The sequence below is a fragment of the Ambystoma mexicanum genome, chromosome 5q (genome assembly GCF_040938575.1).
Source record: "Ambystoma mexicanum isolate Mex_15411 chromosome 5q, UKY_AmexF1_1, whole genome shotgun sequence".
Lineage (NCBI taxonomy): Eukaryota > Metazoa > Chordata > Amphibia > Caudata > Ambystomatidae > Ambystoma > Ambystoma mexicanum.
Window position 1 is genome coordinate 692,217,142 of NC_090933.1, and position 15,556 is coordinate 692,232,697.

Below are 15,556 nucleotides of genomic sequence, written 5' to 3' on the forward strand. Positions count from 1 at the left end.
AATTCCCAGACAACTGCACAACCTTTTATTACATAAGTTGAGGGTTTTATGATGTTTCACTGCTCCTTTACTAAGCCATTGCATGACGTGTCCAATGTCAGGTGGAGATTGGCTGGGAAAGAAAGGGTGCTTTCACCATATAAACTGTTCATACTATTCCAAGAATCTGCCATATGAGAACTAGATTACACACACTTATCAGCAGTACAGCGGCCCACATGAGGGGTCCCCGTCCCTATCTATGGAGGCATTCAACGTATTGCTTGTTCTCACTCTCGTGGCTTTCACGAACATGAATACCCAGGGCTATTTTAACTACTTTGCAGAAAGCTGCCCTTTAGAAAAAGTCTTCTAAGTGTCTCTGGCATGTGCCGAGGTAATATGGCCGATGTTCTTACATTAGGATCAAGACCAATGGTGCAGCATGAGACTTTGGCTATACCCAGTCACACTGTGAGTCAGTGTTTGCTCCAGTGTATCAAGATAGTTGGCAGTGCTATGCCATGCCGCCTTTACCTACTGATTTGGCGCTGTAATCCTGCAAGAGAAGTTATGAAAGGTTTTTTTAAGAAAGACATTTGAGGAGCATTGTGCCAAGACAGCAGAGAGTATGTTGCTCTTGATTTTAAATGGAATTGCAATGTCTTCTCTGATTGGTTGCACTGCGGCAGGGTCAGTAAGTTGTGCAAAGTATTTGACTGCATTGATCTTCCACTATCGGAAACATTGGATTTGCCTCCTGCCAAATCTGCTGACTTTAATATCTACTGTTTGTTTGCTCTCATGGAATAGTTCTCTTTGTATTGTTATGCAAGATACTATTTAGTTTGCCATGTTTTGCGCAGTATAAATTGCAAAATAAAATTCAAATGCAAATCATGCGGGAGTGTACATTTTTGCCATCTGGGAATAAAGATTTGGTAAGGGCAGCTGGGATCAGATCATTACATGATCTTATTTTAAATTGATTCATCAACTAATGTATTAATACAAAATGCTATTAAATGATGTTCAGTGGACAAAGCCCTCTAAATGGCTCCCATGTGCTAGAACATGTCAGCATTGAGAGTTTAGGATATGAAGATGCAAGTATACTCTCCTAAAACCTTGAAAACCTCTAAACCATTTTCCTTAGAACAATTCATTCCTCAGTGTCTCTGACCTGGAGGTGAATTTCCAGGGATGGCTACTGGCTGGCGTTGTGCCATGTGTGGTGTGATAGCAGAAAAGGCCTCATATTTTCTCTAATTTCTGGTAATAAGGTACTTTAATGCTTTTTAAACCCAGCATACCTCAACGCTCCAGTTTCAAGAGTGTCAGACTATACTGCGCTGATGATAAACGTGGGTGAGAGCTGGGTGATAATACATGTGTGTCTTCGGTTGATAAACCCATGTATAAAATAGTGCTGCTCTATAAGACAAAGACAATTATCTGGAGCGAAAAGCACACTTTTGAGCTAATTTGCATATCCACAATGCATTGCTCAGTGTCCCTGAACCGGAGGGGAACATTCAGGGATAGGTACGGGGTTGTGCTGTGTGGCTTGCTCCTCTCTCACTCTTTATGTATGTGTAGTCACTGGTTGATGGTCATTGACAACAGATGGTTGTGTAACCCTTGCCACCAATGCCCAGCTCCAGCAACCTCACAGTAAACACTTTAGCCCCTGGTAGCACAAAGGCTAGGATACGATTGGTAAGGTTTCTGGCCGATAATTTCTGAACTCATGAATACTGTGACTTTTTTCAAAGAAAAGGTTGGATACTACTCATGGGGGTTAAAAATGTTGCATTTTTTTTATTATCTTAAACAGGGTGTGAAGTCACATTTGAGCTCCAAGTGTATAAATGCACACTTCAGACATGTATCGCTCTAAATATAAAGATTGAGCGGAAATATGGTATGAAGCAAACCACTTCCTGCCGAATCAGTTTCTCGGCCTACAGGTGATTTTGCAACCTATTGTAGCATTGACATGGCAACAACAGGCACGGGGCTACCTAGAAACAACATAAGAATAGGCTTCTTTTGGCTGTTTCCAAGCAAAGAGGAAAACAATTCCCTGCTTACTCGGCACCCATAACCGTTAGAAAAATGTGAATAAACCAAAATACGGTGAGAACAAATATCACAGATTAGAATGGCACATTCCAATAAGGGCATTACAGTTTATTTAAAGTTCAAGCTGTCTTTGGTGACATGGGGAACCCATTTTGGCATGCAGTAGTTACTCTTACCGCATGCAGAAATCTGGAGGACTCCCAAAGATTAAGGATTTACACCCCTGCTATGTATATGTCGACATGCCCATTCCATTCGGGAGATGGTAGTCCAGTCCTTGTTTTCACTTTTCATTTTGGGTCGTGTAGTCCCAGATTATCACGTTATTCACCCTAGACTACAAATCCTGTGATATAAAGTTAAAAGCTAGTCTGGGCTATCATCACTTAGATGAAATGGGGCATGTTGACATCTATGCTACTAGGGGTGAAACGATCTGATTTGTAAAGGTGCATTTTAGGTTGTTCTAATTTTTTTTTTTTTAAATGTCCAGCCATGTTTTGCATATGTATATGGAGTAAGTGCCGTGGCAGAACATACCACTTCTGTACCTTGGGTAATAATCTTACTCTTGCTTGTTCTGGTGTCAAAGTTTTCCATTTTATCAGCCAATCGAAAGGGCCTCTCAGGTTTGTTGGACATACTGATAATATAGCAGCGAAATGGGAGCGCACCAGTGTTTGCTCCTATTGTTTGTAAGGGACAAACACAAAAGGTGTGGCTCAAAGGTGTGGCTCTGATTAACCGACTGTTTTGCTTTTGTTGTACTGAGAAAACAAAACTCCAAAAGTCCAGGGCACTTTTCTTCTTTGAATTTTTCTGGTGAAGCTTGTTTCCATTTTTCTGAAAGTGTTCTGTTCCAAAAACTGAACTTTAAAGACAAGGGTCTATTAGCATTTCTAAAAAAAAAAAAAGTAGAGTTAACAGATGATGGGCCTAATTCAGAGAAGATTCAGCACGGAGCAAAGAGGCTTTGCACCGGGTCTAATTCACAGCGTGCAGCAAAGTGACCTTGTTTTCCAAAAGTGCTCTTTGCACCACGGTAATTGGGCCCAATTCACACAAAAAGCACTAAATCTGGCCTACTTGCGCAGATTTAGTGCCAGTGCTTTTCTTGTGGGATCCCTCACCCACAGCGTCGCCGGCACATAATCATCAGCTTTTCTTGTGCCAGATGCATCAGACTCCGTGGTCCTCGCATTACAATTGGAGGATTTGTCCCTTCGGTCTGTCCTGCCCTCAGCATTGTTTCCTCGGTCCCCTACCCACCTTGGGTGCAGCATGGTCATGACAGCAGGTAAGATGGCCCTTCACCCCCTTCTTGTACTTGGTTGTATTGCCTTTGTTGGTGCCAGCCTTCTGGCTTAACTGCCTTCTCTCGTCGTCTCTCAGTGCTACTGTTGGCTCCACATTGTAGCTCGGCTCCACCCCTCGAGGACGTCAGTACGTCAGAGGATCGCCCCTGCGTAGGATTCTTCCTCTTCCGTTCAAGTTTCCTCATCTCTTCATTCTCGCAGCCTGTACTTTAAATCAGCATGTTATTTTACGGCAGTTGCTGAGTTAGAGGGAATGCCAGTATTACCTTGAGCCAATGATATAAAAGCAATATCAATATTTGTTGAATGCGAAACAGAAGTAACATCAGTCTCTTCTGTTCCCATATATGCAGACAGAGTCTTCTTCATAGCGAATTCCTTGTAGGAATGGGAGTCACTGACCCATAGGGAGCGTCTTGCTTAGGAGGAAGAAATGACAAATTGTCTGGATTCGTCACAGGGCCAGTAGGAACTATGGGGGGAAAGTTGCAAAAAGAGAAATCTTTCCTAACAGTGGGCACCATTCAATTTCAAATATTTTGGGATTCAAGTGTATCATGCTAGGCAGATTTATTACAATATAACACATTTAATAAAACTGGGACTTTCCCGAAATTATTTGAGTTCTGGAATGAATAATCAATTTCGATGACGGGCAGGTTAGCATTGAGAAAAATGATACTTTTACCTAGCCTATTATATGCTTTTCAATTTATACCTGGAATGGCCCTCTCATACTTACTGTGGGTTTCGATGACAACTAGTACTGCTACTGGAGAGAGGAGGACTGGTCGCTCCCTTATTGGAAGATTATTCTGCTGCTACTTTATTGGGTGAGATGTGAGAGAATATGAAAGGAGGTGAGACTCATTCAGAGATGTGTGCCTGAGATCCTACTGGGAATCTTATTAGGCGGTGCAATGAGGAAAGGCCATGGCACCTCATGCGTTTGTTTCAGCATATCGAGACTGTGGCTTTGGAACCTTAAGACACTTCAGTTTGAAAGAACATATCTCTGGGGGTTAGGAGTGGGACTAAGTGATAGCTCACAGCCTCTTAAAAAGGGACATTTTGGGCAATCAATGTGGGATTTGGGACATAATGTGATATGGGCCATTTGTATAATTTAATTCATGACAAGAAATGGACCCATTGGCAAAGTCAATGCCAATTGTGTCAGTTTCTCCCATATCAGAAACTAAAAAGATTCTTCTAAATGTGGTGTCGTGATTTCCCTGTGGAATTACTGTGCTCAATCCTTATGCAATTCTTGGCTGATTTGTCAGGTTGTAGGGGGAAGATCTCACAGAAACTAGGTGACTAATCTCTTTGGAACTACATAACATGTCAGAGTTGAAATGGAAACTGGAACACGATCTGAAGGAGGAGCTGACAAGCCCTGCGTTGCACAGGACATGTGCTCATGTGTGGCAAGTGTCTGGGAATGTCTGTTCTAAAAGTATACCATTCAAGATTTTACACAGAAATCACCTTTTGCCTTTGACAAGGGTCTGCAACCGTTGCCTCACCCGATCTCATCACCCCCAGTCAGCATAGACAATGGTGAAGGCTCATGGGAGTCATAGTCCTAACGTCCACACAGGAAGCAGGTTATAAAAATTTAATTTGGTCTTGTCAACCCATACATGTCCTATGGTGGAGAGTGACCGATACGCTAATGGAAATTACAGGAAGGCAGAACCTATCATCACGCAAAGCGAGTATTTTGGGTATTTTCTATTCCAGATAAGGGAAAAGTACATTTGTTACGTTGACCTTGATCCCTGCTAAATGGTGGATAGGACAGACATGGGGCCAGGAAAGTCTTCCTGAATATCAAGTCTGGCGCACAGAGTTGGATGAATGGGTTATGATATAGAGTGAGCTGTGTAGACGATGGTGTCCTTAGATAGGGGCCACTGTAAGTGTCCACTTAGATAGCAGCATTGTTTTGGCAGCTTTTTGATTAGCCTTAGAGCTCATCCAATATAGACGTTTCTCACAGAATAATTTGGCAGGCTACTTGCATGAGGAATAAGAAGTGATGTAATGGGTGAATGTGGGATTGGTTAGTGGAGGAATGGCATCTCACTTGTTTCAAACGAAGGCACATATCTGTAATACTCAAGATACATTACATAGAATATTGTAGCAGTGATCCAATGTTCATGTGTTACTATTGGCGTAAGCTCTCTGTCCAGTTTCTGGATATGTTTGGTTTAAAACTGAAATGAAGCAAATGAATACAAAATAAAATCCAAGGCCACCCATGAGCTATTGTGGTAGGCCTGATCATTCAAGTGTGGCCCAGTAAATTTATTGCCTTCCACATTGCCATTATTCACGCAAGCATCACCCAGACCCCACAACTACTAGCGGTGTTGTTCAGAATGATCTGCCTAGGCCATTACCATAATTCCATGCTTGCATAAGCTACCCCAAAATTCGGTAGTGTTTCCATATTTTCAATAAGTAGCTTTCAACACAGCTTTTCTTCCATGTTAGGATCGTTAGTGTTTCACATGTTCTAGCCCTGGGCAATAGCTTTATTCCATGCTTGTGTTAGGTAGCTTTGAACGTTGCCACGATCACAAAATGTACCTTCGGCCCCCTCTGGACATCATGCTCTGTGTATCTTTAATTTAGCTACCCTTAAACGTGACATATAGCCATCAGTACTTAGTGGCATTCACTAGCTCCAATCATTGCCACAAGTTCAGGATTATGTTAGCTAGCCACGAACCCATGTTTACATTAGAGACCGTTGGCCATGACGTTTTCATCCATCAGCTCCGAGCATTGCCATGGGGGTAACATTAGCCAACCCTTTACTTTTCAATGAGTTTATGGAATACTGACATGGCAAAGGACTACTGTTATTGGTATTGTTTTAATGCAATGAATGTTAAGGACGCATACAATTCGAAATGCATAACCAGAAACCCTCTCACCTCTCCAGGTCTGCCTTGCTATGTATCCAATAGTAGGGAAGACATGATCTGACGGGTGTTTATCCATCAGTTTTAGACCAAGGAGAATGGTAACATGTTGCTGGGGTAACCTGTATAATTTTCCATTTAGTTACAGACAAACATCAGTTCAAGGCAGAGCAGATGCTGTACCGGTTCCGCTATGACGATGGAACGTACTATCCAAGGAGTGAAATGCAGGAGGTGATTTCTAAGGTAAGTTACTTTCCTTCTTGTTTGTATTTTTCCCTGTTTAAATCCTGACCTCCCCTATCCAGCTTCCTATTTAGCATTCCCAGCATGTGTGTTAAGATACCAGCTGCAAGTGGAACCCTCTTGAGAGCAACCGGTCGCCATCCGCCGTTCAGCTGCTGACTGTACACTCAACCGTATATCCAACTGCTGCTGGTCCTTCAAGAGTACAGAGGAGCTCTCAAGTGTTATCAGTGGGTCCCAAACCATATGCCTGCTTCTCATTTTCATTCTTTTATTAGAAAGAAGTTTGCATTGACTGGGCCGCCTGGTTTACTGAGGTGCAGCAGCAGAATTGTGTGAAGTGGCATCCATTGTGCCATTCATTTCATCCATCCACTTCCGCCATTTTGTAGTCGTCTATTGCTTGTGGAGGTAGTCATGCCAAACAAGCCTTCAGATGCCAATTGCGAGGTGGGCAACTTTTTCTACGGTCAACCCTTAGAAGGGTCGGAAGGGCCAGAGGGATTGTTATAGGACAAAAAAGCCCTTGTTCAGGAGAGCCACTTTGGGCGTCCAGGGGCCGGCATTATTTGATGCCCTGAAGGAACCTGCGCCCAGTAGTGATGGAGCCACTGATGTTGACATCTCTTTTCCTGTGGGAAGAAACAGCAGAGAAGCCAGTGGAGACAGGAACGCAAGGCCAGTACCTCTGCTTCCCCTCTCTGTGCTGTAGTATAAGACAGACATCAATTCCCCACCTTTTAAACGATAATTGCCGAATGCTATCTGACTTCATAAGAGAGACATGTTTGGTAACTGTGAAGTGCTTCTGTTCTGTGAAAGGACTCTCTTATTCTTTTTGTTCTATATACAGTTTAAAACTGGGACAGATTTAACTGAGTGTTCCTCGTTCATTGTCTTTTAATCCTGCTTTACAAATGGATATTTCTCGCGTGTAAAATGTCCCTTAATGTACGTACATTTTGATTAATTGCCGTTTCCACTTTTTCTCCAGCTTTGCAGTTTTTTTATATTGAAAGTAATACATGACGTCTCCTAATTAATTTTTTAGCCAAGTAGGACACAATAAGTTATTAAATGGTGTAGATGAAATTAATCATTAGCAACGAAAAGCAGGAACGTTTGTATTTGATCCCTACTGAATGTATTTCACCGGACAAAAGAGAGAACTGTTTTGACACAATGTTGCATTGTTTTGGAACCTGTGAAATGATAACACGAGGTTGCCTGTTAACCCTATAAATGCATGTATCGTTGAAATGCTGGCTTCCAGCAGCTTCTTGGCAACATTAGATGTCAAAAAAGCATTGGTAACCAGTCCTGATTGTCTGGACCCTGCACAAAAGGCCTACACTTTTAATTTTTATCCATTTGCTGTCTGCCACACACTAGAGAGCAGTGGTGTTGTGTTGCTTGTTATGGAGGGGTATGTAGTCCTTCCTCTCTCACACTGTTTTTTGCCAAATGGGGAACGGTCTGCCTTGTTTTGGCACAGCGCTTCCGGTGCTGCATGTTTCGACGTTTCACGTTGAGAGCAGGTCACTTTGAGGCGCACCCTGTTAGCTGCTCCATGCACAAATAGGTTGCTGTGTCCCGCATGTTTGTGGAACACAGCAACCTATTTGTGCATGGAGTGTGCACTCACAGTACAGCTCTTTGTACTGAACAACTAGTGTTTGCTTAAATATGCCGTCAACCAAAACACTGTTTCCGTGCTTCGGTTGACAATAGATTTAGGCAAAGCATAAATATCTCACGCACATGACCCTGCACCTTGCTGGCCGTGGCATAAAGGGCGCGACTAAAAGGGACCCGCGTCAAAAAGACTGCGCCGAAGTGGCCAGCGCCGCAAGCTCTGGACTGGAATGCCCGTCTTCGGATGAGGACATAGAGAGTGCTTTCTTTCAGATGTGGTGAGGGTGAGCAAAAGGTATGTGTTCTGCAACCCAGAAGCTGCCATGGGTTTATTGGTCAATCTGGAGGGGCGAGAACACACTTCCTGAGAGAAGAATGTCACGTGTCCGTACCTTTGGAGAAGGACAGAGGTGTCCGCAACAGGATACACAAGTTTCCCTAAACACGGAAGTCTGGTGAAAAACACTTCTTAATCTGGTTTGACCGGTTTTGCAGAATTGTTTAGGGTGCCCCATATTTGATGCACTTAATGGTGTCCGATGATAAAAGGCAGGCGTGATTCCAGCTGCATGATTTTTTTGAAGTGCCACAGTCTTAAACGAATGGACAGACCCGTCTAGTCTGTCCTCCTTTTTAGTACAGGAAGGACATGTCTGATCATAGCAACATAAGTAAAAGAGTTTGAACCTGTTTCTGTTACTCCTTCATTTTCTATTGCATACCATACTTGTGGTCTTTTTAAATTCACCACCTGAGCCACATGAATGTGGAGCCCTGTGTAGCTGGGTGCCAGTGTGGCCAGGTCTTTTGCATAGAGCAGGAATGTATTTCACTTTAGCGCCATTTAGCATCAGCCTTGGGGTGTCGGGCTTCCCTTGCAATGTAATCAGGTAATTGATACAGAGATCACACAGGGTGGGGTGAGGTTTCGCCATTGCCTTGTTACCACTTTCTGTTGGAAGGCCCCGGTCTGCGTGCTAGTTATCATTACCTTGCAAATGATTGAGGCATGCATGGCTTTTATTATGTCACATGTCCTCTCTCTTTTGCCAGCCAGCGGCGGACTGGCCCATAGGGCAATAGCCCCATGGCCGAACCAAAAATACAAAATGCTGGTGTGTGCAAGTTTCCTTGGCCAAAGTGGGCCACTTTTTTGGCCAACGTTGGCCAGTTTAATGAGTTACTTCACTATGCGGCTAATAGTTGTGACCAGTGTTGCTGTGTAAATATTCTTTCAAATGCACAATTTGCATCACATTTTATCAACAAAAAAAACCCTTGGGTATTACTCAAACAGCCTGTCACAAAAGGAATGAACAGCTATTTGCATCTGAGGGTCACTTTTTCATTGGTGCCCGAGACAATGTTATGGCCCAGTCCGACCCTGTTGCCAGCCTGCAGTAACTCATGGTTTAGGGTTGGATGCTTGATTGAATAAAATGCTCGATTTATTTCAGAATCAGATTACAATCAAATTCCAAACATATGTTGCAGTATAATGAAGGGTTGTGGAGCGATTCCCCAAGTATGATTTCATTTGGAAAGAGCACGCGTTTGCCTCCAACGAGGCTTCTTAGTGATAGAAAGATATGCGCAATAAAACAGAATAAAAAATCAGTACAAGTAAGAAAAACAAAATAAAATATACAATTCCAAGGCAGCAGGCAGAGGGTCCTGCAGGGACCCAGCAAGCCGGGGGTCCTAAAGAGAGGGGCAGGCCATAGAATGTCTCAGGATTCCACACAACCGTCATCTGCAGACGCACAGGGCCCCCTTTGGAAGAAACCCCCGGGCAGGATAGGAGAGGACAAAACCTGTGAGGCGAGAAGGGACCCTGAGGAGGAAGAGAGTCACTGTGGCATAGTCCAGTCAGAACGGCTCCACTGAGTCTATGCAGGCAGGCCCATTGGCAACAGAGTGGAAACCCAAAAGACAGATTCCTGTGTCCCGCCACAGCTTCCTATTACTGTCAACAACAGTGGGGCAGATGGGGTAAGGTACAGTAGCTATAGAGGGAAAAGGTAAGGTAGGAAAGAGACCAAAAGGATATATATATCACAACATTCATTTTTATGGCATAACAGGCTGTCACTCCCATCAATATCATCAATATACGGTCTATGGACCACAAAGTCTGGCGTGCCTCTATAAGATGGCCACCATTTTCTTCCCCCTCCTCTTCCATCAACCCAAACTGTTCTCAGAGTTCATTGATTTTCTAGAAGCAGATCGCAAGCTACTTCCAGGTCACATGCCAGCTGCTGAACATCATCTGCTTCTGCAGCGGCTTGCCTCTCATGAAAACACCGGAGGGAGAAGCCGGCAAGCCGTCACACCAGAGCCAAGGCTGCTTACTTACTCTAGAATCAACAGGCTACACCCATGTCAGTACCATCCACAGCCCAGGCACAGGCCATTCTGGACTGAGCCACATTGCAGGATTGCAGGCTATTCAGACCAAGTAGCGGCTCCAGCTCCACTCCATGCTCCTGTCTGCTGCACCACATAATCCGATATCAGCACCACCACTGCCACGCAAACAGGCACACACATGCACGCTGCCATAAAGCCTCCTTCCTGCCTTGGAATCACCTCTTCCTCTCATTCATCTCATCCCATTCTCTCTTCCTATAGGCACCCCTTTTCACCTTCATACATCTTATCCCCTCTCTTTGTCCTCCCATGTCCACCCTCTACCCTCTTTCCATCTCAGCCTTTTACTCTCGCTTCACTCAGCTCACTATCCTCTCAAAGACACAAGTTCGCTCCTTCCTCCATCTCATCCTTCTGCCTCTCCCACCCAGAGTCATTTGTTTGGGCCCTTATCAATTGTCTTTCTTTCCTTCATTGTAAAGCCGTCTCTCATCCAACCATCCTACCTCACGCTACCTTGTTAGTGTTCAAAGCTCGCTTCCTCCCTGCATATTTCCATCCAGTCACACAGTCACTCCTCTGTCCATGTAATCTCCACCTCCATCCTCTTCTCATAAGTCAATCCTTTTCTACCTTTTGAAACCACTCCCCTTTTCTTTTCACAAGCATACCTTCTCACCACCACACATCATGATTCTTTACTCCCTTAACCTGTCATATCTCATCCGACAACGATCCTTCTCTAAGCGGCTGAAGTCACACCTTCCTTCATTATCCCCTCCCACATTCACACTGTCACACCGCTGCCAATCACCAGCCTCCCTTGTATTCTCCGCAATATCAGGCAACACAGAATACCTGATTATAATGACATGTTAAAAAGCTGCTGCCAAAGCTAATGCTTAGAATGCATACATGGTGCATAAGTCACAGTCTTCTTGATATCCTTTCCATGTGGTTTCCTGAATTGTGAAGTGTTATTTAGATGTGGCTGCTAGCAGTGCCTTGGTGCCAATTGATTAAACAATTAGCTATCGATTGGGATTGCCTGGCCCCAGGATATAACGTGTTGGTGTTTGTGCAAGCCACGAGAGCACTACATGGCACACAGGACTTTAGTGTTGGTATCCCATGGAGAGGAACTTTAAGTCTATCCTCTCTTTCAAGACTGATGGCATATAGTGACAGGGTGGACATACTACAAGTCCCTCGGCATGTATGTATGTATGTATGTATGTATGTATATGTCTATGTATTTATAAGCCAGGGTGGGAGATCGATCAAGGGAGGGGGAATAGTGTTTGGATGTAGTGACTTCTGTACAATGCCCGTCAAGTGATTTGACTACCTGGGACTATGATGCCATGCCTAGTAAAGAGAGTGATTAGGTGGACGGAAATGAGTGTAAAATTGTGAGTTCAAGGGCATACCATCACAATATCTCTCCAATGGTGGGAGTAACTGAGCATGTGAGTACCTCCATATTTATTATACGCATCTATCAAAGGATTGGTGTGCCTGGGCACACATTGGCAATACCTCCACATTGAAGGCAGTATATAAGCATAAAATGGTAATACTTGAAGTATAATGTGAGTATCTGACCAACTGATATCAATACGTGGTAAATGTTAGTAGTATCCGGATATATGATTTCAAAATCTGAAAACGAATGGCAGTAACTTAATTCTTGATGGCAACTCTGTGAATTACTGGAGAAATTATAACAAATCTTGGCATGTAGTGTGACTCTTGTGGCATGTGATTTGAATACGTGGCATGCAGTGGAGTACCTCAGCATATCATACCTATGTCTGATATCTGGTGAAAAGGGTAAGTATCTAACTATATGATGGAGATACTTGGCAAATGATGTGAATACCGGTGTAACAGATGGCAGTCACTGGCAAATGATGGGAGACCTCAGCGGCCATGTGATGGAACAATCTCACATATATATGGGCACATACTGGCAGAGCATTTCAAAGGGTAGACGTAATGGGCATATTATGACATAGCTGACAAATGAATAGTGTGCCTGTGCATCTTGTGGCATAGTGTGTGATGCGTGTAGCTGGTGATACAGCGGCAATACTGGCAAATGAAGGGAGCACCTAGGTATACGGTGGCATAGTCGGTATATGATGCATGTAGCTGGCGTTACAATACCTGGCATATGAGGTGAGTCCCTTTAGATGGTATACACTTCCTAGCATATGACGGTCCTATCTAGGCGTGTGATAATTATAGCTGTCATACACTGGAGAGGTCCGAGTGCATGATGGGAATGTGTGTTGTCTATGTGTGCTTGCGTACCTGTGTCCATGTGGCTTGGGCTTGCACGTGGCATGCATGTTTCAAATACATGCTTTTCACTCTATTAGAGGCAAACTATTGCCTTTTCCAGTACCTACGTTTCAGATAAAACACTGACCTGCCAACCTCGCTGTTTTTCACCTTGCTGCCACCCATTTCCTGTACTACTCCCCCACCTCCCGTTGCGCGTGTGAGTAAACCAAGATACTCTTTTCCCTTCACAAAGCCACACCTATTGTACATGCCAGTGATTGTTGTGTAAGCGGTTCTCGAATAAGACGTGTTGCTGAAATCAATATGGACAGGTCAGCAGATAAGTACCCTCCTTGTGTTGATGGCCTACTACCAATGATAATATCTGGTTATCACAGCGGATCAAGCTCCCTTATTGATTGGCCAGGTGGTGAATGGGTGAGCCGAGTCGGGAACATCTATCTTTGCCACGCAGCTGTTGGATGCTGAAGGAGGGTCTGCTGTAGTGTACACAGTGAGTAGGGGGGCTAAGGTGTGGGCTGTTGGTGGGGAGTAGGATGTGCCTGCAGGGAATTGCCATCTACTGCAGAGGCGTAGCCAGGATTGTCTAACACGTGGGGCCAGAAGCTAATGTAGTTGGACCCCTCATAGTGACATGACCATCTGTAAATTCCCACACAGCGCTGCTGACAGGGCATTTATAGATTTTGGGTGGGCCTTGCCCGCTTTCGAATAGCTTTGGAGAGTCCACCAGTGGAAACTGCACCTAGAGGTGATCGCTTTTTGCCGCCTGTCAATAGACGTCCAATCTGCAGTGTTGAACTGACACAACACAGGAGAGCACTGCCATTGACTCCGCCCAGTCAGTGCGGCTTGAAACTGGTCACGTGGAACGAGTGAGCCATAGAACTTGCTCACCAGTATTTATCCAGAGACAACATACCCACCTGCATCTGGAAACCTACTGCGTCCACATGCTTCTAATAGACCTGCCCCGCCTTCAAGACTGACGACGCCACAAGGGAAAAGCTGTGTGTTTCAAATCAGACACTATTGTGGAACATAATAATGCCCATCCACGAGTCATGAAACATGCAATGCCAGCATGACGAAAGGCATGTTTCCACGCGACCCCACAGTACTGACAACACAATTATAGTAGTCGTCCCAGCATTTAGGGGGACAGGGCTGGTACTAACTCGCCTGCCGCCCTAGCATAATGGTCCTCTACTGCCCCAAACAAGTGGGCGATCCCTATTTGATCCCTGCCCCCCCCCCTTTGGGGCTGTCGTGCAAATACATTTAGAATGTTTTTTTCACCGGAAATGGGCAACACACTTCCCCTTAAAAAACTGAAACCAAGACAGCCGCCACCATGGAAATCAGAGAAGGGAGCAAGTGTCTTCTCTTTGTCCATGGCGGCAATAGGTAGGAAGTGCAGAGGAAGCAGAAAGCCGCAGTTGGGTGGCTTTGAGCGAGGCTGGGGGTTGTGGGATTGTCAGTGGTGGAAGCAGGGTGTGTGCGTGATGATGGGTAAGAACTTGGGGGAGAGGCACAGATAAAGTAATGCAAGACGTCCGGAAGAGGCACCGGAGGCCACGAGAAAATGTGGAATTAATTGTGGATTCTCACACTGGTTCCCAGCCTCCTGATTGGTCGGCATCTCTCACTGGTGCGAATTTCTGGAAATATAATTGAAGAATTGGAGAGAAGCGTCAATGTAAATTCTGCAAATTGAGGCACTACATCCAAACAGGACAACCTTACTGAGAAATGACTGCATTCACTTCTATTCGTTATGTCAGTCGATAGTTAAGGCGGGTGTTGGAACTCCTAGCAGCAATTCCCACCACATACTTGATAGTGCATTTTGTAAAGAGTTGCTGCACGTATTTTGTGTGCCCAATTTCCCCTAAAACATACTGAAACCAGGATGGCAGCCATGATGAAAAGATAAAAAAAGTGAGTGAGATCCTTTGTATATGCCCTTGGCTCTGATTGACAACGGCCTGAGGGAGCAACACTGCCAACAATAATGGCATACCTGAGGGAGAGGCACTGGGGGGGGGACAGAATGTGGGCAGGGATTGTGCTTTTGGACATCCATTCCCAGACTCCGGATTGGTCAGTTTCTCTCCTCCAGTGGCGATTTCTACATGAATTCCCATAAATATAAGTGAAGAATTGTAGAGAGGGTTTACTGCAGGTTCTACAAAGATGGAGATCAACCTCCTTAAGAAATGACTGTGCAGTCCGTGCATGGAAGAATGCTATAGCAACAGTAGATTACGTCAATCTGTAGTTGCGGCAGGTGTCTGAACTCCTAAGAGCACGGTCAAGCACGGTCACTGCATCCTTGATAGTACATCATGCAAAGAGTTGCTGTGAAAAGGCCGAATGGCGTCGCTGAATCACGGATGGAATCATGAAAAGAAAGACACAGCCGAGCCACCTTTCAATAAACCCACAGAAACGAACCAGGTGCCAGGAAAAGCATGTAGAAGATATGCCAGCATGCGATTGTGGAGAGTTCAAAGCCTGGCCCTTAGTTCCCAAACACAGAAATCACAGGGCACAGCAGTGTTTGGAAAGCTGAAGCATGCATAGAAATTGAAATGCTCGCCGACGTCCCCCACGCACAAAGAAATAACATAAATAATATGGAATTTCCAAAATTGCTTAAATGTGGCTTTT

General features: G+C 44.5%; 1 protein-coding gene across 1 annotated transcript in view; it reads left to right on the top strand.

Moving 5' to 3' along the window:
- Positions 1–15,556, top strand: part of PREX2 (phosphatidylinositol-3,4,5-trisphosphate dependent Rac exchange factor 2) — a 1,458,907-nt gene that overhangs the window by 552,646 nt on the left and 890,705 nt on the right. Inside the window, exon 13 of the mRNA XM_069621155.1 lies at positions 6,462–6,565. Coding sequence (XP_069477256.1) covers positions 6,462–6,565 — 104 coding nt within the window. The remainder of the gene's footprint in view (positions 1–6,461; positions 6,566–15,556) is intronic.